Source organism: Mustela nivalis (genome assembly GCF_964662115.1).
Source record: "Mustela nivalis genome assembly, chromosome: 4".
NCBI lineage: Eukaryota > Metazoa > Chordata > Mammalia > Carnivora > Mustelidae > Mustela > Mustela nivalis.
This window is the reverse complement of record NC_139023.1, coordinates 30,501,261-30,527,709: the sequence shown is the minus strand read 5'-3', so window position 1 is coordinate 30,527,709 and position 26,449 is coordinate 30,501,261. Positions and strand designations below refer to the sequence as shown.

Sequence of the window (26,449 nt, the reverse complement as noted above, 5' to 3'; positions counted from 1 at the left end):
TTGAAATATGAGGTTCCATAATACTTGTATTTTGAGTAGTATATTTGAAACTAGAAGATCATTTACATATAATTTCTAAATGTTCTGTTCTACCAGTATCAGGTGAAAGTTACAGGTTGGTACCTGGCACAAAGTATGCACCATGTGTCTACCATTTAATATTTGTGCTTTATTAGTATGTGTATAATTTAGATACATTTAGTTCTCTTCTTTTAAGCAGTATTAGTAGTAGTGATAAAAGTAGTTTTCAAATTTTTTAGTATAAGCTGAAGTTCGCTCCCCTGACCATTCTCCTAAACAGATGATTTTCATGATATGGAGTTGTGTGCCTTCTAAGTATATTCCCCAGAGGACCTTAACAATACTGACATTTTTGCAAACTTTACAATATTTAAATATGTGTATTAGAATAGCCACCATTTATTGAGTATATGACAGCCATTGAGCTGAGCTCCGTAGGCATTTCCCCAGTCTATACAACAGTTGAGGTACAGGTACTATTACCACCTTATCATATAGGGCTGGCAGCTCAGACTTATTTGTGCCGGTGTCAGTAGTTGACAGAGCTGGAATTCAAACAGTGGTTTCTTTATCCAAACCCTACCATTTTTTAGCTGCCATGCTTTATTGCTTTGTGGAAATCTAATAGGCTTCTTTGTTCTTTAATAGCAGCTTAGCCTTTGAGTTACGGAGTTAGAGTGGCCAGGTATCAGTGTGCTGAGGGTCTTGAGTACATGGGCTTGACTCAAACTAGTCCCCTAAAATCAAGGGCAGTGATGGAAAGATCTTCTAAATTGTGTTTCACCTAGCACATTTAAAGCACAGAAATAACAAGTTGAGTCATGCACCAGAACAGTTATCTTTAGCATTTTCACTATAAAACTATCATTTTCTAAGATAGGGTGGTTTGTAGTAACACAGTACTTTATTACCGGATGTGTGACTGGAAGGTGATACAACTTACTAGTCATTTCAGGACCATGTGTATCACCCAAGGCAATTATAACTACATTATTTGGAATTTAAGGAACATATTTTATACAAACAGTTTTATTTACTTTTATTTTTTTTTTTGTTTATTTTTATTTTAAGGAACTGAATTATAAATACATCTCAGTCACATTTCTATTAAGTTATGTAAGTAATGCTTCTCTGTGATGGGCTTATAATATGCAAAATATGCTGAAGAAATGGGAGAATTTTTTACTCTCCACTGAGCAACTACTAAATTATAGGTAGAATTATTGTCTTTTAACTTAAATCTCCTAAATGCCTGATGGCAACAAACAAAAAGTAAATGCAGAATCAATACTACTACTAATGTTGGAATATCTCAAATGCATGTATTCAGTTTTACTTCTGGAAATAAAATTTAGATAACATTTATTTATTATAAGCTTTATTTGAGTTAAAGATAAAAAACAATATACTTTTATTTGCAATTTAATGATGCAAGTTAATGGCAATTTTAAGTTTACAGTAATTCCTTTATAAATATTTCATCATGTTATCCTTTTAGACATGTAAGTCAGGAATAAAGCTAATCATTTATGAATTTAACAATAATCAGAAAATTGTCTTCAAAAGAATTTCTTTAAGTGCGTTGCTAGGTATAAAGTTCATAATTGCCAAAATACTTATATTAAAAGCATGAACCCAAGTCATTAAATAAAAATAAGAGCACATTTGTAAAAAAGTGCTATAGAAGGTGGTGCACAAAAATCATGCACTTATACATACTTTCCAAAAGGACGTAAACTGTACTTTTAGGCACTGGCATCTCTTCAGATTCTCTGTTCCAACAATATATAGCAGGACTTTTCATGTCCAAATGCTACTGCAGAAAGATGACTAAGGCAACCACGTGCAGAAAAGCTTGTGTGTAATGCACAGAAAATACAAAGATTACATTCCAAAAGTAAAGGTTTGCAATGATTGATACCTGAAAGGCTTGGAGTGTCTTTATGTGATTAAAAAATAAAACTCTGAGAATGCCACCAGATTCATATGAATAATATTTGATGTATAGATTCTTCAAATTTAAAATGACTTGAAACTTTTAAACAGACATGTCATTTCTAAGATGTTTTACAGAGTGGCTGTGTGGCTTCCATACTTTATAATAAACAGCTATTTTTGACAGCCAACTACTTCTAAACCTTAGTATAAAATGGACACATTCTAAATCTGGAATGTTTAACATACAGATATTGGACTTCAAAAATGACAATCTTCAAAAAATCCCCATGTTTTATCATATTGCATAGCTGAAAATTCATCTACTACTTAAAAAGTGTCCTGTTCATTCAAGTAGAATTTGCTTCAATCTCCTTCAATTTCCTTCTTTCATACTGTATAGTGGATCCACAAGTTTATTGTGCACATGCATTAAACCTTAAAAGAAAAAAAAGCACAGTTCTAGTTTTATTTTTAATTTTGAATTATCTCATTTACCTTAGAAAACAAGAATTTGTAAGATACCATAAGAATGCTGGTTCCCATCTGATACAAAATAGTTAGGTTTTACTGAAAAATGTATTTTAAATAGAAATGTTTCATAAGGTTTGGTTGTACTACCTAGCAAATAGCAATTTACAATTATTTATGGAGCTGTAGATATAGAATGAGTACAAATTCCTTTGGAGTAGCAGCAGTTCTTGCTTCCAAAGCTTCAATATGGCAAAATAACAAATCTCAATACTGACGTGGTTAATACATTTTGATTTTATCCTATAAAGCTGTTGAGTTTGATCCTCTGGCACTTCTCTACCAGACTTCAGCCCAGGAACTCAGAGAACTGTTGTTTAACTGGGATAGCTAAGTTCTCCGAAGTATTATCCTATCCATTCATCTGGCAAATTATTTGCCACGATTTTGACATGTGTTTACAATTGGGGTGATAACAAACTACTGAAGGAGGTTAATCAGAAAATCCAAGGTGCCATTAAAAAGTTGAAGACTCCAGGGACGCCTGGGTGGCTCAGTTGGTTGAGCGGCTGCCTTCGGCTCAGATCATGATCCCAGCATCCTGGGATCGAGTCCCACATCGGGCTCCTTGCTCAGCAGGGAGCCTGCTTCTCCCTCTGCCTCTGCCTGCCATTCTGTCTGCCTGTGCTCGCTCTCTCCCCCTCTCTCTCTCTGATAAATAAATTAAAAAAAAAAAAAAAGTTGAGGACTCCATACTTAAACAAAACCAAAGTTTTAAACTTCACATGTGAAAAATGTAGAGCAGTCAATACTGAATCGTTTCTGACTCCCAAACTGATGACGCCTGGAAGCTGTTCACCTGGCAGAAATCAAGTACAGCCCAACCGTAGAATATAATAGAGCTAGAGAAGGTTCAAGGAGTCTTTGACTCTCCCATGTTAATATACAAATTTGTGTCTGCAAGTGTGTGTGCATGTGCACGTTTTTTCCTGAGGGCCGTCTCTTCACCAGATTATCATAGTGGTCCGTGACCCAAAAGAGGTGAACCCTGGTTTTCCTTTTCGCTCTTAACCTCTACATTCCCGTTTGCTTTCAAAATATAATCTAGCCCAGGGTCTCCTGGCTGGCTAAGCTGAAAAGCATGTGACTTGATTTTGGGTTTGTAAATTCAAGCCCCGTGTTGTGTGTAGAGATTACTAAGAATACATACATACGTACAATCTAGTCCCATTTTATCAATATACTTTAACTGTTCTCTAGTCTATTAATGGGAACTTGTTCTGCTCCTGTGTTAGCTCTTCCTTGTATCTGTGCTGTTGGAAATTATGCTGTTTCCTCCCAATCTGAGAGCTACTACCCATTTTCTAGGGCTTTCCACTCTATCAACTCAAAAGTTTTCTTCAACTACTATTGAACTCTTGCTCTTTATTTAACATCCTTTGGGCTTCATAGGGTGACTTACATCATTTAATGCTTAGACGGTGGTAGTTTCACAGACTTGTGTTCTCCCATCCATCTACCTGTCCAACTACCCGCCCACAATTTATCAAATGCCCCCATGTACCAGGTGCACTTCCAGATGCTGAAATAATGCAGTGAACAAAATCTAAGTCCCTACCTTTGTGGAGCTTTAATTTTAATGAAATATATTACATTTTATTTTCTCAAATCACTTAATGTGCCAATTTTTTATGATGGTGAGTCAACTACTTTCAGAAAGAGATACTTCTTATACTTTTTTTTTTTTTTTTTTAAACACCATGCAAGAGATTATGTACTTAAAAGCATTTTGGCCTGTTTTCTTGGCTGATGACACTAACTGGAAAATATAATTTGTATTTACCAAAATTATACATTAAAGGGTAATTTTTATAGTGCAGAAGTAGTATTTGGTAATGAAAACTATTTACCAGATGGTTATCTCTAAACAGAACCAAGCCTATTTAAAGCAGGATTTAACTGAGAAGTTTAATCCATTTCAACAACCAGAATGTAAAGAGCAGTAAAATAGGAACTGGAGATCAACTCAGGAGGAGAGGGGACAACAAAAACAGTGGTAATTTTAGCCACTCAGTTTAGAAGATGTAACCTCTTACAGAGAATCAGCTGCAATTAATAGGATCATTCTACTTGATACAATTCATCTATCACTTACTTACAGCTTTAATCATGGAAATAATACATCAGAGCTTGAAAACACAAAATATCAGAATAAACATTAAAAATTCAACTCTAAAGTTTAACTATACATTGGCTGTAACTTTTACATATAAGGCTGTTTCCAAACTAGAAATGTATTTTGGATGATACATAAAGAATTTATTATGATTTAAGGCAAAACTGACAAATTTTTATACAAGATTTTGATAGAAACAAATTATGGCTACTTAAATCATTAACAGAAAAAAATAAATTCTGAGTACTAAAATGTAGAGACTTCCTAACAAGCTGCCAGAAGTTGTTAAATGTTATAGATTCTGAATGTCAATTTTATGGTTTTGACTCAATCTGAACTCATTCAATCAAGCTACTGAGGAGGGCTTACAAAGGTTGAAACAAAAATGTTCACCATAATGATGAGGTCTTGAAAATATATTCTCAAGGACATAAAGGCTTTATATAAAATCAAAGACAAAAAAAATTAGAAAAAAACATTGAATACTGGACTGTTTTCCTGTGATTTACTTGTATCTTCCAAAAGGTATATACTGAAATGAACTTCCACTTGCTAATGGTTTTTATTGTTTTCGATGCAGTTGACCTAGATTTTCTTTAGGACCTAAATAATTAGAGCCCTTTTATGTACATTTTAGTGATAGCAGAAGAAAGGGTAGTAATGTGACAGAAATCTGTATTACAAAAGATAACTACAGGATACATATTCTTTAGTACATCTTGAAGTGATAAAATAACTCGAGAATATGGCAAAATATAAAACTATACTTATAATACATGTAAGTTTATGAATATTCACTTCTACCCTGTATTAAAATACCTTACTGTAAAATGAGGTCTGCATACAGCCCAGAATAATATCTCAATTCCAGCCCAAAATAATATCTCAATTCCATTTATTTCCATATTGATGGGAGGCACTCTGAGGCTGATACCCTGAACCTCTCCAAAAATATATACAGATCCATAGTAGAAAATACAATGTCCTCAAAAGAGCAGTGCAGCGATTCTCTCATCAATAGTCTATAATTCAAAATGTTTCAGAAAAGTTTAGAATCTGGATAGATGAATTAAAGAACAAAATACATGTCATCACCTACGTCTCTTGTGTTTTAAAAGCTCTTTAACCTATGTCTATACCTTTTTGGAAGCAATAGTTATGGTATGAAAGCAACACAACAAACAAATATAATAAACATAGCCAGAGTTTTACTCCTCTTCTGTGAAGCAGTATAAACAGTGGACAAAAGCCCAGATGCCACATAAGCCTGATTTCACTTACCCAGCTCTGCCCACATACGAGCTCTATGACTTTGGGTGACTTAACATCTCTATTAAGCCTGTTAGCTCATCTGTAAATGGGATTTTAAGAATACCCACTTCACTGAATTGTGAGAATTAAGTAAATCAAGTATAATGCATTTTGAGTAATGCCTGGTCGTACAAGTACTGGCTATTATTAAGTATCTTCTTAAATATTTATTTCACTAAAATGTAAACATTACAAACGTAACTGACAACATCTGATAAGCACAAGGGTTTACCTGAGGATTACTGGTACCAGGACATGGCAATGTTAAATAAAGCTCTGGCATTAAAATATGTGGATAATAGGGATTCCTTCTATTATTTTTTTCAAGGAATCTAGTATTTGTAATAAAATGAAAGACTACATGGAAATATATGGGTAAAACTTCATACAAGGGCTCTTATTCACAACTCATCACAGATCTTTCTCTTTTACCTGCCAACTTATTTAAAAACTTGACAATATTTCAGTTTGATACTTTTTTGACTTGGTAAAAAATAATTTTTGATAAAAATATAAATGACTGGAAATAATCTAAGCATTTAACAGTAAGGAATGATTTAAGTAAATTATAATACATCTACACGTAAAGCCATTAAAATGCTTTTGAAGGGGCACGTGGGTGGCTCAGTGGGTTAAAGCCTCTGCCTTATGCTCAGGTCATGATCCCAGGGTCCTCGAATCGAGCCCCGCATCAGGCTCTCTGCTCAGCGGGGAGCCTGCTTCCTTTCCTCTCTCTCTGCCTGCCTCTCTGCCTACTTGTGATCTCGTGTCTGTCAAATAAATAAATAAAATCTTTAAAAAAAAAAAAAGCTTTTGAAGAACAGGGGAACAGGAAAGTGCTCACAACAGCTAAGTGCAAATAAAGAACTATAAGGAGGATCAAAATTTTGATTGTTCACAATTCATTAAACTTCATTTGTGATTCATCTTCAAGATTTTTGCCACATTCACACCATTTACATGAACTATAAGTTAAAGATTTCCTTTAAATTAACTTATAAGTTAAAATCATATACTATTATTTCATGAATGAAACGCTGAAGACTGTAAGACACATTATTTTACGTACCATTAAGAAAAAAATGCTACCAGGTAACTGATAATGACCAATTTTAAACACATCCCAATTTCAGTCAAGAGTGATCTGAAAAAAGATGTGTCTCAGAGAAAGTAAAATATGGTACCTTCTTTATCTCTGTCAATATTGATACTCATGGAATATAGGTTTGATCAGTTTAGTGTATTTTTTTCTAATACATGTTAAATAAACACCTAGTAACTAGAGTAAAAAGATTAAAAATACATATTAATGTAATATCAACAGTACACATACTACACACACTATGAATTACGGATATATAAATGTATATATACATATATATAGATATATATGTATATATATATATGACCAGTTATATAATATTTCCATATCAGCTATATGAAATACAAGTACTTTATAAAGAGCACCTATTTATACAGGTTGTTATGTGTGTGTATCTATATGTGGAATTCACTCTTAAGCAGGGAATGGTTTCTAAATAGTCAAATTTTCCTTGAAAATCTCTTAAATCACCCATTACATCAAGCACATGTGGTTTCAAATATACAACCTGGTATGGTAAGGCTTGAGAATTACTGAACTAGACTGCAGGAAGAGTCAAAAGGACAAGCTACATACAGAAGTGTGGGCAGTCAAACCCCCGCTTACTTGCAGAGTTCATTCCATACTGCTCTGACACTGAACCGTTATTAACTGGTGTATGGGAATAATTTGAAATTGTGGGTGACCTAATTTATAAGCTGATTAGACTCTAAACCATAGCTTGGTGAGGAAGGTGGGACTGAGAAACAAAGAAAAGAACATTGTAACATATGTATTTCCTCTTGGATTATTTCATCTTATATATACAATATGAAAGTAAAATATTTTATATTTTATTAAATTTTGGATTTCAAGAAAAAAATAGGAAACCATTATGAAAGCTACTATTATTTGAGGTGAGATTTTTCTTTTCCTTAAAAAGAACTGGCTACTGTGTTGGCAAAATGCTCGTTTCAATAGGCACAGAGCAGGATGTAACTCCACAGTCTACTAAGTTTTAATTGTCATCTACAATTGGACATTTTCACAGTCTGCTTCTGAAATTTCAATGCTCACCTTTAAAATATTTCACAGTTTTAACTCTTAATTCTAAAGTAGCATCTTCATCACACACAAAAATAGTTCGAGGATGCTGCTGGAAAGCAGAAACAGTCCACATGTGATTTACTCCTTCTTCTATCGCTTTGTAGAGAGCAAATGCCTTGTGTGCACCTGTTATGAGGATCATTACCTGAAAAATCATGACCATGACATGTTAATTAATTCTTAAAATTTGTTTCAAATGACTAAAAAAGCTCTATTTTTTTTTAAAGAAAGATGTTAGCATGAATATTCATAAAATAAAAATAGCTACATATTTCTTCACAGTTCGAGGTATTTTTGTTCCTCAAGGTAAAAGGCAAGCATAAAGTAATTCTCTTCTGGTTTAAGAAAATAAAATAGTATCTTCTTATGAAGTGTTACTGAATAAACCATAATGCAGGTACTTATTAATACATTAGATACTGATTAGATACTGATAGAAGTGACCAGGAAAATGAAGAAAAAAGAAAGAAAAGAGCTGTTTTGCAAAAGCAGAACTGAGGGTCAACAAAGAATTTACATAACCAGGAATGATATACCAAACTGCTCTAATCCAATCAACACAGCAGATACTACTTTGAAAGTTAGAGAAAGAAGCCTGAAGACTATTTTATGAAACAGATGTTGTCAAAGTTGTCTTGACACAAAACCTAGATTTAAAGAAGGGTTAGGGATCTATTTACATGTAAGAACAGCCCTTTAAGCACACAAGACAAAGAATACCCTCAGGAACTAATAGAAAATCCAAGCTCTGGGTCCCAAATGCCTAAAAGCCTGCAATTCAGAGAACATGCGCAAATCTAAGTGTATATATATCAGAATGAATCTTTTCATTTTTGTGATTGAGAAGGAGTTTGCAATAATCCTTGAAAAAAATGGATATATAGACTTAGTAGGCAGTAGTGATGGAGGGTAGGATCCTTATTTACCTCTAAGTTATCTGTTAAATGGTTGGGATTTGGTGACTAATGAGATATAAAGAAACCGAGAATGGACACATGTTTCAAGCTCAGATAATTTTCATGGGGAGTGTTGCTATTCAGCAAGGCAGGGAATATTCAGAAGAAAGACAAATTTTGTGGAAGGATAAATTTAATTTTGGGACAGCTTAAATATAAGGCATCTAAATATCGAGATGTCAGCTGGAAGTTGGAAATACAAAACAGCAGCTTCAGAAGGAGTACAAGATAAAGATACATTATTATCACTGTATTAAGAGTACTTTACCTTTTTGGAAGAGTGATAAAACTTAAAAAAAAAAAAAAAAAAAAAAAGTCATGCCCCCAAAGCATGCAGAGTGAATATGCAGCTCCAGAATGAAACCCTAGGGAACAGCAATATTCAAAAGGGAGATGAAGAAGAAAAGCTTGAGAAGGAGACTGAGAAGAAATGCTCAGAAAGTAAGAGGACCAATGGCAGAATTTTATGATGGGAGGCATAGTCAACAGCAGTAGGTGATAAAGAGACCCAGTAGGGTAAGACCTACAGAGAAGATGCCAGTGTTGGCAATGAAGAAATCATTACTGACCTTGGTGATTTTCAGTAAGGTAGCAAAATCAAAAGCAGATTTTAAAATTTTTTGGTTTTTCCTATGTCACCTTAAGAATAAATATCCGAAGTATTATATGTAACAATTATAAAGATGTTGCAATATTGGAAAATTTTGCAACATCTTGTTTTCTCTTGAAATTACCTTTAAAATATATGATATTATGTTTAAATATACCTCAGTAAAAACAAATTTCAATCCTTTGAAGGTAGATTTAGACTTTGGCAAAGAGCCAAAAGTCAACAAAAATCAGATTTGATGGTTCAAGTAAATGACGAAGTTGTCGATAGAACTTTGTCTGACATGAATTATGAATATAATTCATTCACACTATTCCCAATGGTTATTAAATGCCTATTATATGACAGGCAGTGTAAGGTGCTAGATATACATGACCTATAAGCTCACAGAGATTGTAAATTAATGAGAAAAAAGAGACTAAACCAGAAAACATACAAGAAAAATCAGAAATTATGAAAAGTGCTACAAAGGAAAATAACAGAGTGGTCTAAGAGAAAATGTAACTTTGACTATAAGAATTGTGGTCAAGAAAGGGAGTTCTGAAAGTTGAAAACTGAAAAGTGCCATTTTAGCTAAACAAAGTCTGGAAAAGTAGAGCATTTCACACATACCATCAGCGTAAAAAGCCTCAAGCCCAGGAAAGAGTGATAAAATAGTGATCGGTGTGGTTCCTTATCTAGCTGGTAATTCCCAAGTCTTAAGGGAACCTATAATGACTTCCAGGGTGTCACTTCCAAGGTGTGTACAGAAGGTCCTTCACTGCTGCCAGACAGTGAAGCTCTTCCTGATGCACTAACCATTTAGAAATTTATTTTACCATTCATATGTACTTTTCATCTAACAATAGCATTTTCCCCACACACTGATTCAAAATTTTATTAAATGTATTTGTTCTTAATGAAACTAAAATTGAAGAACAGCCCACATCACGGTTCAAATCACTGGCAAATAAAAATCTGTATACATTAAGCTCCTTACAATGAAAGATAGGAAAATCACTAAGTATGATGACATGATACTTGTTTCCAAAGAATGACATAAAAGAGCACACTAAGGCCCCTGAGAAAATAATTAAGTCCTAAAATAGTTTTGCCATAATTTTCTCTGTAATCATGCTGCGAGTGAGTACTGTGAGATGAGTGGCATCATAAACTTTTGTTGGAAAAACCAAAAGGAAAAAAAAAATTCAGTATCTTAATAACTCTCTCTTCACTCTAAGAATTAGCTTGTTACAACTTAAATCTTGTTAAATGTAAGAAATCTATTTGTATAACTTTGTTTCATATTTTAGAAATACAATTGCTCTAAAATCTTTCTCAATTACTACAAATTTCAACTCGTGAAAGGGCTTTCTTCACATACTGATTGTTTTTAGATGAAAAACCACATTCTGAATGACAGTTCTATTTGTATGTTCAAGTCTAGTCATATTTACATTAAGATCCATTTCTTACTCATCATAACTTGTCTGTGTGCTTTCCTCTGAACCTCTCCCATCTTGTTATCAGGAAAGAATGGAGTTTCCATGTAACTATCACTGATAATCATGAGCCGACTACAATTTGTTCTGCTTTTCTCAGGGAAGGAAATGAAAGCCCAATTAAAAATTTAAAAATTAGGCCGGGTCTATTCAGACTATTTGCCTTCTTACGTATCCCAAATTTGGAACAGATTCAGCCTTTGATGGGTTCTTTTTCTGCTGGAAACTAACTGACTATCTTCCCATAGTCAAGAAGTACTTGACACTAAATTATCCTGAGCCTCCAAAAATACTTTAGTGTTAACCAGCATTGCATCTTTGTTACAACAGACCTTTCACCTGACCATTTCACTTAATAACAGACCATTTGAGCAGTATGATTTTAGAAACTCAAACTGTGAAGAAGCAAACAATGTAGCAGTATTCCAGAAGGGGTGGTGCCTGATTCTTAGTTTACATAAGCTCCAGAAGACTTGACTTACTTGGATTCTCAACATGGCAATGACACTGACAGAAGTCACTGAAAGCCAAATAACAATTTATATAGTGAATAGGATGTAACCGAAATTATCTGGTGCCATAATTCCTCCAAAATCTACAGACATCAAAGAACATTGAATTCTTACTTCTCTTGCATCCATCACTGTCCCCACACCAACTGTTAGAGCCATAGTTGGCACCTTCGACAAATCTCCATCAAAATATTTAGCATTTGCCAAAATGGTGTCCATTGCTAGAGTCTTTAATCTTGTCCTTGATACTAAACTGGATCCTGGCTCATTGAAAGCGATATGACCATCTGGACCGATTCCTTTTAAAAGAAGTATACACACACATAGACACATAAAGTAAGATTTCTCAACGTTCAACTTGTTTTTAAGAGAAAATAGTCATAAACAGGCTCACCTTGTTTTATAGGGTAGCTGAATTTCTAATGCTGCATTAAAATATTTGTTCCTGTATTTGACTCAACAAGTATTTCAATATATTCCATACACCTAGCACAGAGCTAGCATTATTGTAACAACAGTAGAATTTAGCATATTAGCTTGTATTAGCACACTTCACAGTTTACATAGTATTTTCACATCTCAGCATATATATATATATTTAACAATCTGATGAGATAATCTTATTAGGAATATCTATTTCCCTCCTCTCCTCAAGCCTTCTTTGAGCTCAAAAGGAAACTCAGACATGCATGAAAAATACATGACTGCTCAAGGTAACAATTTAGTAAATACTGCAGCAAAACTCAAATCCAAATCTTCTGATGCCTAACCCAGTGGTTTCTATGGTTAACCCTTTAACCTGCCTGGTTCTAGTCTAGACGGTGCGATTAACTACTGGACCTCCCTGTAGTAGAGTTTCCTCACTTACAAAAATGTCTAGATTGGACCATATAGGGCAGTAGTTTTCTTCAGACATGTTGACTACAGCCTACTAGAAGAAATCTATTTGACACTGTAATCTAGCATACATATACACACATGCAAATGTAATTAAGAACAAGAACTGCATGAAAACAATACTTACCCTGCTAGGAGTCATTCTATTTCATTAGCAAAACGTACAAAAGAGAAATGCAGAAAGTAAGTGACTCTATTTCATGGCCTAATAATGGGTGACCACCACAACCTGAAAACACTCCTTTAAAGAGACATACTGCCAGCTCTAATATTCTAGGACTGCCTCTAAAATGTAGATAAAAATATGATATTCCTTATTTGAATGAAACTGGAAGTTAATCTTTTTTTAAAAATGAAGAATCTTTCCATGGCATGAATAAATCAAGTTTTACGTATGTGTACCCTACTAACTAGTCAGAGTTCTCACAACCTCCATGAAAAAATAAACCCACAAGTTCTGAGTCGAAATACCTGTTACATTTATACTCTACATCTTATTTTAATGATAGCTATGTGAATTTTATTGACTCTTAGCCTAAAATTCAAACCAATTTCTCCCAGATTACAACAAAGTAAAATACGACAAAGAATAACCTGGTTTTGATGGAACAAAGAAGAATGAAAATCTTAGGGAACAAATATAAGCTACCAAAGCACCACATTCTAGGAATTTTTAATGTGGTGACATAATGTCTGACCTACATATAGTTAATATACATGGATCTTTCCATTAGCATACATATACCTGCCTATAAATATAAGTTTTAAATTACAGAAATGCCATTTCTCTCTAGATTTGTAAAACTATAGTTTCTCCTCCTAAAGTATACATCTGTAAATATTTGTATTTCTCTATGTGTATATAAGGAGAAAAGGCTGGAACCAGGAAAATAAAAGTTCCAGAAAAAATAGGAAGTCCTTAAGGATCAACATTAGTGTTCTAACTAGTATTGTGGGTCATACAAAAGAGTACAGTAAGACTGAATTATCAGCAGTGGTTCATGGTAATATATTTCCTTACTGACTATAAGTAGCTATTAGAAATTTGAGCTTTCTGATATAAATGTTCTAAAAGCATTCAGAATGTTTCACAAAGCTTTACAAAACTTAAAAAAAAAAATAATCATGAGATCTAAAAACCACGCCACATTCTCATTCAGGCTTTAAGTCTAAACTAATATATTTACACCTTTATGAAACATCTCTAAAACCTGAGTCTGGATTACAGGACTTCTCTGTCTTCCTACAGTTCTGTGGGGTAGAATGTAAATTTCATTGCAATAAGGACTTGCTCTTTGTTACTATACCCTTACCTCTTAGAAAAATACATCAGATAGGAGGCCCTCAATAAATAACGGCTGAGGAATAGATGGTTACTATTCTTTGTTATGCTCAGTATAGTTTCTCTCTCTTCCTTCTACCTTGGTGTGCCCCCCTCACAATGTGGGGGGAGCTTTATCTACTCCATATCTCCCTGAGTCAAAGTGATTGTGGTCTACTAAAAAATACTCATCCCAAGCTGAAACAATTTCTCTCAAGAAATTCTGAACCTTGCGCAAGGGTGCAGAAAAGAAGGAAGGCATCTACAGCTGAGGTATCTGATGAGAGCATTGCAGGAGAGTATCTGTGAGCTCCTGCTTTGGAAATTTGAAGCTCCTTGGTTCTTGTTCTTCCACAGACTTGGCTGTTTCAACTCTTCTAACAATTCTGCAAGTTAGCCCACAGTCATTCCAGTTAATTCACTTTTGGTCCCAAAGTAGATTACAGTTACTTGCAGACCAAAGATTCTAATCATGTACCCAAAGGAAAGGATTAAAAATAGTACCTTAAGAAATTTTAAAGTTAGTAATATCTTTAGATTTTATCTACAAAATTTTGTATTTGTGTATTTTATTGCTGGAGGTGGGTCAGGGATTGCATGACACACTTTACTCTTTTTTTTTTTTTAACAATTCTATTGTCACAGGGAGAATAATAACTTTTGGCAGTATATATTTCCTTTCTCTTTTCTATATAGGAAAGGGAATTCCTGTTCTATTTCCCAGGAGTAAGAAGCGGGGGATTCAGAGTCTTGAGGTCCTCATTCTACTATTCCCAGTTTAGAGGGGAAGGATAGGAAACTCCATTTTGGCCTCAAGCCCAACCTGAAACCTCTAATCCAACTTTACCTTTAATAAGGCTGATATTTTGATCCCATTTGGCTCAGTTCTTAGTGTTTTTATTAACCAACAAACCCTGGAACAAAAGAAGGGTAAGTGGTAAGACCCAAATACCAAGCCTCATCTTGAAAATCTAATAACAAACCTAGATCAACAAAGGCAAAGAATCAAATGAGATTCTTTCATGAATATACATCCAATAATAGAGTACCCCAAATAGGAAAAAGTTCAAAGATAATGCAATAAGCTAACCCTTCTCTCCACTATCTACAGAGTAATTATGTCCTTTGGATGGTAAATATAAAATGGCAGACCGTGGATCATGACATGACTACAGTGAAGATACTAATGGAAGAGGTAAGGAAATCTTATTTATTAACTGATTAACTGGTTGGTTGGTCCAAAGAGAATGTCTACAGGAAGCTTAAGACAAAAATTGGTTAGAAAACAAAGTAAAGTTCTTTCTAGTAAGAAGAGTCAGTGATACACATACATAAGTAAAATTTATGCTCCATCTGTTTCCAAGGGAAAAAAGACTTATAGTGAGGAAATATACCAAAAAACTTAAGCTAAAAAGAAATGAGAAGTGACTTAAAGCTATAGGAAAAGAAGAAAGTTCTATGAGAAATCTTTGAGAAGGGATATTCAGGCTTAAACACATTATTTAGCTGTAAGTACTTTCTAGAAAGCAGACAAAGGGAGAAATGGAGTTAAGAGTTTTTAGGATATTCAAATGAAGAAGTAAAAAATATATTTTTCATTAAGTCATTTTTAATAATGAAACTCTATTAGCTCCATGCCTTTTTGTATAATGGTAAAGGAGTGAAAATATTTCTTGATATAACTAAAATACAGATACATTAGGTATAATTACATTACAGTAATTAGGTATACATTATAATAATTCTACTTGATTCTGGTATGGAGAAAACCTGAAGAATGCACGGGTAGTTCATTTCTTAAACATTCTCAAATACGGATTGCCATAGCCTTGATATTGGCAACTACAAATAGTAATTATTTCAGAATTAAACAATATCGACAAAACTGGAATACAAATGTTTTCCAGGAATACTGAAGCACTATTAGCAAATTTCATTTCAAACACAGGGAAATTTCTATTATGAAAAGCAAAATAATCTAGCTTGGATTCTTAGATAAAACCATCTCACCTATGAAAGAAAGTAAATGACACTGGCTCTGTTAGGCAGAGAAAAGAATTTCCTCAAAGAAAAAATCTTAATCTCACTGGATACCTTTAGAGGTAATTCAGTAAAAAAGCAGTAAATTTAATGAACTAAGGAACAATTAAGAGAAGACTGAAGTAACACTTAATGGAGTACCAACTACACACCAAGCATTTTACATGTTCTAACATGGTTAATTCTTCCAAGTTTTGGAATGGTTAATAGTCATGCCTGTTTTACAAATAACTTAGTTTTACTGAATTTCAATAAACTTCCCAAGGTCATACACGTAATAACTGACCAAAACAGAATGCAAAATCATGTCTGACTGTAATACCCAATCTTCCCTAGTGGCAATCAACCACTGCAACCATACCTGGTCACCTAAACCATCAGTCAGCCTCAATTCAGCACTAGTGAAGATCTAATTCATATACTTTTAAGCAGTCTTTTAATAAATTAAATATAAGATATATGTGGTGAACTAAATTTAGAGCTTTAGCACATTTAGTTGAATACTAAAAGCTTTAGCAAAAAGCATTTTGGTTTCAGTTTAGTTGATGTTATATTTTTATGGTAATTAATTAGCTGTCTCAGGCTTCATAACGACAACAGAAAACCATGTTGTCATTACAAAGAAACTTCCTATTTTCAATGGTACATTATGAACACACACATGCGTAGATGTATATACACATTTTAAGTGGAATTTAGCCAATTAAGCATTTATTAATGTGGAGTTTACAAAGACAGTTATACAGCTTAGTTCACATTAACTAAAGGGTGATGGTAAAGTCTTACTTCTTAACTGATTTTTTTTTAGTGAACTGAAGCAATTTAAGCAATCAATACAGAAATGCTAAAATCCATGTGTTCCACATGCAAACTTCTGTCAGAGATTTAACTTTGTAATCTGGTAAGAAAGTGGGGTTGGAAATTTAAAGAAAGCATAAAAGATAAGAATTATCATTTAGGAAAAAAACATCACTCATTTTGTAAGATGTGGTAAACCATTAATTCTAAAGACATAAAAGTTTAGCAGGTATTGGAACTTATTTCTCAAGACATAATTTGAACAATTCTAACTTGCAACCTTAATATTATCTTTTGATGAAAATAAAATAAAAACCAGTGGCTGAATAAATGGGTATTATAGACAGTTACAGGTGTTCCCTACATTACACAAAGGTAAGATAAAGGACAAAATGTTTTACTTACCTCCAACAAAAAGGTCAATTCCTCCGGCTTCTTTTATTTTCTTTTCAAAAGCATCACATTCTGCTTGTAAATCTGCAGCATTCCCATCAAGGATATGAGCATTCTTAGGATCTATATCAATATGCTTAAAAAAGTTATTCCACATATAAGAATGGTAGCTTTCAGGATGATTTCTGGGAAGTCCTAAATAAAATATTAATAAATATAAATGTAAGTACTTCCAGGAATAAATCCAAAGTTCACTTTTCTGATTAGGCCATAAATGCTATTTAAAATATATAACCTTCTTATTGCATATCCAATGGATATCCAAATTAAATCCAATTTAAAGACTTAAAAAAAAAAAAAAAAGATTTTATTTATTTATTTGACAGACAGATCACAAGTAGGCAGAGAGAGAGGAGGAAGCAGGCTCCCCGCCAAGCAGAGAGCCCGATGTGCAGCTCGATCCCAGGACCCTGGGATCATGACCTGGGCCAAAAAAAAAAAAAAAAGGCAGAGGCTTTAACCCACTGAGCCACCCAGGAGCCTCTAAAGAGAAATTTTTATGTGAAATACGTGCTCATTACATGCCAGATGTTATTTTAATCACCTTACATGTATGTATTAATTCAAATAATTTACAGAACATCTATGGAATTACTTTTATCATTCTCAGCTTATAAATAACAAAAGCACAGAAATGTTAACTTACCCAGGATCACCTAGCTCATAGAAAGACAGGAATTCAAACAAAGAAGTCTAGTTTACATGCATTTAATCATTGTCCTCCATTTCTCAAGCGCACTAACTTCCACCAATGGAACTGAGTTATGTGTTAATTTCAACATAAATTAATTGGCCATACATCTGAAATGTTGGTCAATGTTTCTCACCTATTTCTCCTATATGCATGCAAAGTATTTCAAATCACAATTCTTTGGCTATCACTTAGGTTACCACTAAAAATGTATTCCTGGGGTGCTTGGGTGGCTCAGTGCGTTAAGGCTCTGCCTGCAACTCAGGTCATGATCTCAGGGTCCTGGGATCAAGCCCCACATTGGACTCTCTGCTCAGCAGGGAGCCTGCTTCCCCCTCTCTTTCTCTGCCTGCTATTCTGCTTATTTGTGATCTGTCAAATAAATAAAATCTTAAAAAAAAAAAAGGATTCCTATGTTCAAAGTTTAAAACAAGAGTTTATTCACATCATACATCTTACCTGTTAAGCAAGTTAACAATCAATATAACAAAAGCTTCATAGCCATACTTATAAATATGCTTATATTTGAAAAATCTTTATTTTACTAATTACTTTTACATATGTGGTACTCTATTCCCACAACACTGGTTTTAACTTTGCCTTAAGGGAAAAAAAAAAAAAAAAAAAAGAAAGAACTGAGGTACTGGCTCAAAGTTGCAGAATTGGTAAGTGGCAGAGCCCAAGAATGAAAACAGATCTTCTGATTTCTAGTCCCATATTCCTTCAGGATATTGTATTGGCATCATAAAAATATAGTGTTCTTAAAAATATAAACTCCCAACCTCATCACAAAGCAGTACATTATCTTCTAGAAATAATCATATTACATTCAAAACATAAATGCAAATAATATACTAATTCTTAGACAATATTCATTTTATTTAAAATATAACACATCCAAATAATATATTCAAGTAATACAGCTTACCTACATATTCATCCATGTTAAAGGTCTTCACATATTTAAAAGAAAGGTCTCCATTTTTGTGATATTCTATTAGTTTTTTATAACATCCTAAAGGTGTACTCCCTAAAAAGAAAGAAATTCCATTTTCTAACATAACATGAATAATCTATTTTTTTAAAAGGTTATATTTACTTTACTCTCTTAATGATATTCTCTATCTTTAATTTACGAGGGAAACAATAATTTAAATACACATTCAATTAACAAATGTATTTTGAATCATATATACATTTGCAAAGTACCCTGAAATCCTAGTAAATTAGAATTTGCTGAATAAAACTGGAAATCTGTCAATAGAAATTATAGTTAGAAAATTATTCTAGAGTTGTTCACTATTTGGAATTAATGTTCTATATTCCAAGCTTAGAAACTTATAGAAAGCACATTTGAATTAAAAGAAAAATAAACACCTCACCTTTTGAGAAAAAGCTTTTTTTCAGGATTTGTATCATATAAACAAATATCAAAAGGTCAAATTGACCATTTAATGCAATCAAAAGGGAAACCAGAGCTAAATTTAAATATTGCCTCTACTTTCAAAATAGACTCAGAAATTGGTAAGGACTCTTTGATGAACATTAGCCTTTATGATTTTAACTGGAGGCTCTGTTTCCTATTTTGTGTTATCTTCAGCATGTATCAGCTAAAATATATAAAGTAAAATGACCTCTGGGAAATGGGATTTTGGCTTTGGATCCTTCATCTGAGTTCTTGATTTTAATTGTTTTATAAATGTGATTCTTTTACATGTTTTATGAAACTAACATAAGTTTGATAGTACCTCTTGACATAGCACAAAAAAGATTAATAAATTTATCCACTTGAAGACGGCTTCCATTTTCAAATCTGTTGTATTTTTTCATTTTAACTAAAAACTGGAAGGTCAGCTTGACTGCATTCTTAACAAGTGATCTGGCCCTCCCAGTGCTGATGGGAGTATTGATTAATTCCTAATAATATCCACCATCACAAAACAAAAAATTTGCACACAAAATTTCTACTCAAGTGGCAGACAGAAGTATGACAGAACTAAATAGTCTTTGGTAAAAACAACAACAACAACAACAAAAAAAAACCCAGGAAATTCCATGATAGTAAAAAGATTGCCTTTTATCTGAGATAAAAGAATAATACAAGTGGTTATAAATACTAAATATAGGTTCAGAGAAGACAAAAAGAGTTTCTTAAAGCTAATGCAAACATACTGTTTTAAATTGTAATCAATAATTTATACAAATTTTACAATTCCATCTCAAAGAACTATGGCCCACTAATATGTGTATTTTTACCATGTGCTAGATCCTATATACCAGTATTTTTATACATCAGCTCATTTAAATCTCACAACCCTGGGAAACTGGTATTATCTTTCCCATTTTGAGAATGAAGAACTGGGTCAAAAAGATTAAGGAATTTGCCAAATCATATGGTGCCAAATCATACGGTAATGCAGGCAGAGATTCAAGAGATTCTGTCTGGTTCCACAGCTCATGTAGTTTTCATTATATAACATACTAGCAACATGAGTGAAGGTAAAGCCACCAAGGCCAGGCCTATTCTTTGAACTACAAGTAGTCTACTCTTCCTATCATGACTCAGAGTAAGAGAATCAGGGAATAAGTCTGGGAGGCAAGAAGCATGCAGGCCCTTACATGTGAAGCTTGTTAAGATCACATCAATAAGCACTGAAAAGATTGCCCAGAAACTGTGCTTGGTGGAGGGATGATTACAATATGGGAGGCTATACACAATTACAGAAATCTATGTTCAAACTTCAAAAGCAAGGAGGAGAGAGCATGATTAATACTATCAATGGTCAATGAAGGAAGGAAGTGGAAAATGTCAACAAAGGTTTTCCAAGATATGTCACTGGCAGGTGTATTACTAGCAGTTAAATTATCCCAAAATAAGCCAAACCTGTAAATTTAAACACATGAATAAATGTTTAGAACTGCCTGAATTCATGACTTTGAAGACTTTCTGCCCCCAAGCTAATATTGTTTATTTCTACTTCATATTTAAGACAGTGTGATCAAAGTAGCTAGCCAGTTGCAGCCCAGGTATGCAGTATGCAGACTGATACAGAGGTCATGTCCAACCACTTGGGTTCATGTATCTAAAATGTGGGTGCTGAGGGTGCCAGTCTGGTGTATGCAATTTTTAAAAATCCCTCTGTCATTTTCACAAGATTGACTGCCCTAGACCAAAAGACAAAAAGCAAGATAATAACTTAAGCTAAACAATACCTTTCATGGAAATTAGGTGGAAAAAACTATGATTGTAGCTTTTACATAGTTAGCACATATGGTGCTTGGAGCAGAAGGAAAAAAATACTGTTTAAATAAGACACACTTATGGGAAGTTTAAATTTATATGGTTATTTACACTATACAAGGGAGTGGCATAAACACTGCCTTACTGAGCCTCAAACTGCATTATTGGCCATTATTATCCTTATCTTTCTTAAAGGTAAGGAAATCAAAGATTAGGGAGGTGGAATAAATGCCTGGCAGTCACCAAGAAAATGGTAGCTCTGATTCCATGTCCAATAATCTTTCCTGTGGAAGTCAACAATATCAAGGTAAGTGCCATGAGATCAATGACACCACTTGGTTAATTTTTAAGAAACACCTCAACTAAATACAATAAAATATGTAATTCATATTTATGTTTACCCTGTCATGATGACATACCAGTCTTCAATTTTTCAGTCATAATACTTCTATAATAAAAAGAAAATAAACACAGAAATTATAAAAGGCTAATAAGATAATAAAGTGTACGAGGCAAGGGAGTTGAAACCAAGAGGCAAGAGTACATATGTCAGGCATTAGAAAGGCTAATCTACTAATTGATTATATAAATAATGAAAGTAACATCCTTAATAAAACAAAAGATGACTAGATAAAGGTACAAAAATATTATGACCATCACTTAAGTTAGGATATTTCCTTTTGCATTTTGGAGTGGTAAGTGATATATAATTTTAATATAAAAGAAACAGTAATGAAACACAGATACCAGATAGTTATAACATGTTCAATAAGTGATATGGCAAGAAATAAAGGGGAAACATATTTTACTAAAGGAAACTCTTCCATCCCATGATTTTAAGTATCTAAAATGGAACCAAAATGGCATCTTACCTGTTGGTAAACCCAATGTAAAGTATCTGTCCTGTCCAGGTTTGAACTGAATGATGCGATTACAGATGTATTTGGCTGCCCATTCACTAGCCAAGTCATAGTTATCGAGAATTACAAGCCTCATTATGGTGATGCACAGGTTCCAGGACAAGAATTCAAACCTGAGAAAATTCCATTGTAGAGAAAATTCCATTGTAGAGCACTTTAAGTAATTTACAGACATGCAAACATATGTGTATTAAAACTGATGACTTTAAAAAGGACATTATTTAAGAAAGACAAACTTATATACAAATACAACTTATACTTTTAAAATAGTAATAGCCTTTCTTGTTAAACAGACCCTGAGTTCTGAGCAGTGGCTTATGTAATTTAAGTACATACAACAATCTTCTGAAGTAAATATAACACCCACTTTTAGATGAGAAGTCACATAATTTGATCACAGTTACTAAATGACAAAGCCAGAAATGACATCAAGGCAAACTTGAAGTTTTTATAAGACACCACAGTACACTGTCTTGAGAGGGATGTTATATAAAGCAACATAAAACAAACCTAAAGGCAAACAAAGCAGTACTCATTTCTTGAATGCAAGTTAATAGTAAGGAATACTTAGCATCCTTTGGGTTACTTGCTAAAAATCCAGAACTCTCCCTATAAATACTGTAAAAACCAAGCCTCCCCTTTGTTAAATGTTTTTGACACTTTTTATAAATTTCTTTCAGTATAGAAAGGTATTAGAGGAAAAAAAAAATCAATCCAAATCCTACACTCAGAAATAAAAACTATTACTATTAGTAAACAACATTCTAGATGTCTATCTAATGTGCACACATATAAGTACAATGTATAGAAATTTTCAAGTGAGATTACACTAAATATGCTGTTTCATAATAAAAAGCATAACATGTAATTCTTCCTAAATTTAACAAAAGAAAAAGTGAACTAAAACTGCTGATCTCTGAAGAAAAAGAAAAATTCTTCATAAAAAGCAAATTTGGTTCCTAAATGAGTACTTTAAGGTTAAGACAAAATATTTCACAAATATTAAGAGATCAGTCATTTAAAAACTATAATTCCATTTTACACAATGTGGACCGACCTACTACCACAACTCACAACCCCTGATTTCTGTAGAGTGTATTATTTTTATACTGACAAGATTTATAACACATACACTGTATTCTAGAACCATAATTTCCATATTTTAATTCTTAGTTTCATACTTAGATGCATCTATCACCCATACCAATCCTTGTAAAATGGCTTCAGCAGTCCCGAATTCCCATACACTTTACATACAAAATTAAGTCAAATTCTTGAAATTAATGGGAATAGTAAGTCTTATTACAATGAATATATGAAACCCGAATGCTATCCTTAAAACACAATGATTTAGAATTCTGGCATAACAAGAAATTATGATCACCATAATTTAAAATTCTGGCATAGTAACAAGAAACAAATAGCTTTTACAGACAATAATTTACATAGTAAGTCATAAATTCACTCCAACATAAATGGACTTGACCTCTATTTAAATTCATTAATGAACTAATGCCAGAAACAATTTCAAAATTACACTAAGAATCAGGAACATTTCCTGGCCATAAAGAAACAGACTTAATTCTAATAAGTATGGCCAGCAAGAGATATACTTACTTATAACAAGAATATTCACCAAACTGATTATTCATAAAAAGAAAAAAAAACACACACACAAACTGTAAGTTAAGGAGGAAGAGGACTAGAATTTTCCAAGTGCCTTCTGTCTTCTGGGCACGCTCTTTTCTCAATTCAACACACTTCTGAGGGCCTATTCAATGGCAAGCACTAAGTTCTGTAGTCACAAAAATGATTAAGATTGGGGGATTGGGGGGCGCCTGGGTGGCTCAGTGGGTTAAGCCGCTGCCTTCGGCTCAGGTCATGATCTCGGAGTCCTGGGATCGAGTCCCGCATCGGGCTCTCTGCTCAGCGGGGAGCCTCCTTCCCTCTCTCTCTCTCTCTCTGCCTGCCTCTTCATCTACTTGTGATTTCTCTCTGTCAAATAAACAAATAAAATCTTTAAAAAAAAAAAAAAGATTGGGGGATTGGAGGATTGTTAGTAAGGGCTTAGAATTCTCGAATAGTTTCTGGGGTAGAAATTAACATCTTCAGGGGCACCTGAGTGGCTCAGTGGGTTAAAGCCTCTGCCTTCGGCTCAGGTCATGATTCCAGGGTCCTAGGATCCAGCCCCACATGGGGCTCTCTGCTCAGCAGGGAGCCTGCTTCCTCCTCTCTCTCTCTGCCTGCCTCTCTGCCTACTTGTGATCTCTGTCAAATAAATAAATAAAATCTAAAAAAAAAAACCAAAAAACAAAAAACTAACTCTTCATTTGTCAGATATAGAAAACTGCAACTCAGGACTTTACTGCTAAACTTATAAAGCTATTAATGGTAGAGGGTCTACCTGACTGAAAGACCTATGCTCCACAGGTGCCTTAAAAGCAGCACCTAGGACGCCTGCTAAAGACAGAGATTCCCAGGCCCTCTCATTGGACATCAAGTCTTTCAACAGACGTGAAATGGGATCCAAGGAATCTGCCCTTTCATAAATAGCTCAGATGATTATTACAATCCGGTTAAATTTCGAAACCACCACCACAGGAAGAGATCTCACTGCAAAGAAGTGAAGTCTCTCAGATCAGGTACAGGCAAGTTTTGTTTATTCTAAACGCAGAGAACTCAGACTTGGTTACGAAAAGTCTCAAATGAATCATCCCAGGCAAAGTTAAGCAGAATGTTTTGGTCACACTTATGCAGCTTAAAAAAAACGTGTTTCTGCTAATCCTCACGGATTCAAAGTGGGGGTGGCTCTGGGCAGTTCTCTGGCATCACAACCAAAGAGCACTCACAAAAAATGACATTGCTCACCCCCCCCCCCCCCGCCGCCGCCGCCCCTAAGCCCCGTCCCAACTCCCTCAATTCCCTCTCCTTCCTCTGCTGCTGATTCACTCTGAGTGTGCACTAACTTGGAGAACGGGCTGCTGAACACCAACCTCAGAACTCTGGAGCAGGATGGGAACCTGCACACGACTTAGCCTGCAGCTATTCTATAATCTACACTGGCTTCTGAACTTCAGAAATCCCTGCTCTGAGCCTTTTTTCTACACCAGACCCGAAAATGTCTCTGAAGGGCAGGGCAGGGGAGCCGCATCTCTGCGAGCCGCGAGAAGCCGCGGAGAAAGCCTGTGGTCCCTGCCCAGGAGGCCAGGGCTGCACACCCCCCTCAGCTCCGTGGCTGCTGGCCCCAGTCACTCCGCAAACCACAACGAACTACAACAAATGCGGACGACCGTTCCTGATTTTTAACAAACGTCAGGAGAACGCCTCCAAAGCAGAGGAAGGAACAGGCACCCGCTCGCTGAGGCCCCGTTTCGAAGGGCAGCAACCAGCAGCCGCGCGTCACCCTTCGCCCCGCCTCGAAGCTCCCAGGACCCCAGTCGGCCCCAGCCGCACGTCCCCATTTCGGCACAAAGGCCACCCTAGGGGGCAATGCCCTCTCCGTTCCCCGCCCGACTCCCCTGCTTGGTCCCCACCCCGGACTCACCTGCCGACCGAACGACACTTCCGATGTTGGAACAGCGGAAATAACAAGAACCCAGCAACCCCGAGCGACCCCAGCCGGCGCGCGGCGCGTGAAGCCCAAAGACCCGGATGTAAACCCAAGGCGCTGCAGGGACGGCGGCGCAGCCCGCGGGTACTGCGCGTGCGCACACCCCTAGCGCTCTAGGGATGGGCTGTGCGGAGATTCTTAGAACACATCTCTTGCCTACACCGGAGGTTCCAGTTCCTGGGCCATCACCTTGCCGCTACTCTTTCTATCAACTCTCAAAGGTTGAATTGAGGTAGATTCTCTGGGCTTATGGAATGTAGTAGGTAGGACTGCCATGCTCATACATAAGCATTACTTAAATTGTTCCTTAAAATAGCAGTACGAATTCATCTGTATCTCTAAGCTATTGAACGTTTACTCCGCGCGCACAGCTATTCACTGTTTCCTAAGAGCCTCTTATCAATAAGCTCATCAAAGTTAAGTTTGTTACGTGCTGCAGAAAAGCGAAGTGTAAACCCTGGGAAGCCTTGGAGTGGCTCACTAGGAATAAACCTAGAAGGACACTGTAGGGCAGAATTCTTCCTCTAGCCCTCACCGTCTTCCAGCTGGCCTGAGAATTCAATTTTCATGACCTAGATTAACAGGAGGAAAAAAAAAAAAAAAAACACATAGTTTTGTTTTGTTTTGTTTTTATCCATGCATAGAAAACCAATAACGTTCAGACACACACACAAAAATGACCAAGTCAGGTAGCTTTCACACATTTAAACAGTAAATTTGTGAGGAATTTAAGGAAAACAGGCCTTTGGGAGTTTACTAAGGGGAATTTAGGCTGAGGCTGTAGATTAGTAAAAATGTAACAAGGTTTATTTCTACA

The 26,449-nt window shown here is 34.9% G+C and overlaps 1 protein-coding gene across 2 annotated transcripts; it reads right to left on the bottom strand.

Moving 5' to 3' along the window:
- Positions 1 to 1,382: 1,382 nt before the first annotated feature.
- Positions 1,383 to 25,712, bottom strand: GNPDA2 (glucosamine-6-phosphate deaminase 2). Of its 2 annotated transcripts, XM_082728501.1 has the most exons (7): positions 25,567 to 25,712; positions 21,975 to 22,135; positions 18,790 to 18,891; positions 17,123 to 17,305; positions 11,776 to 11,960; positions 8,073 to 8,247; positions 1,383 to 2,394 (listed from the first exon to the last, which is right to left on the bottom strand). In XM_082728501.1, the coding sequence occupies exons 2-7, from the start codon at positions 22,096 to 22,098 to the stop codon at positions 2,333 to 2,335; spliced, it is 831 nt and encodes a 276-aa protein (XP_082584627.1). In that variant the 5' UTR covers positions 22,099 to 22,135; positions 25,567 to 25,712; the 3' UTR covers positions 1,383 to 2,332. The 2 variants fall into 2 exon arrangements, with proteins under 2 accessions (XP_082584627.1, XP_082584628.1); XM_082728502.1 differs by lacking the exon at positions 25,567 to 25,712 and having other exon boundaries at positions 18,790 to 19,755; positions 19,804 to 22,135.
- Between the last annotated feature and the right edge of the window lie 737 nt (positions 25,713 to 26,449).

Coding starts and splice junctions, on each gene's coding strand:
- GNPDA2 (XM_082728501.1), bottom strand. CDS start 22,098: ATGAGGCTTGTAATTCTCGATAACTATGACTTGGCTAGTGAATGGGCA. Junction 18,892..21,974: donor TACATTGGGTTTACCAACAG/GTAAGATGCCAT, acceptor CTTTCTTTTTAG/GGAGTACACCTTTAGGATGT. Junction 11,961..17,122: donor AATTGACCTTTTTGTTGGAG/GTAAGTAAAACA, acceptor TTCTTTTAAAAG/GAATCGGTCCAGATGGTCAT.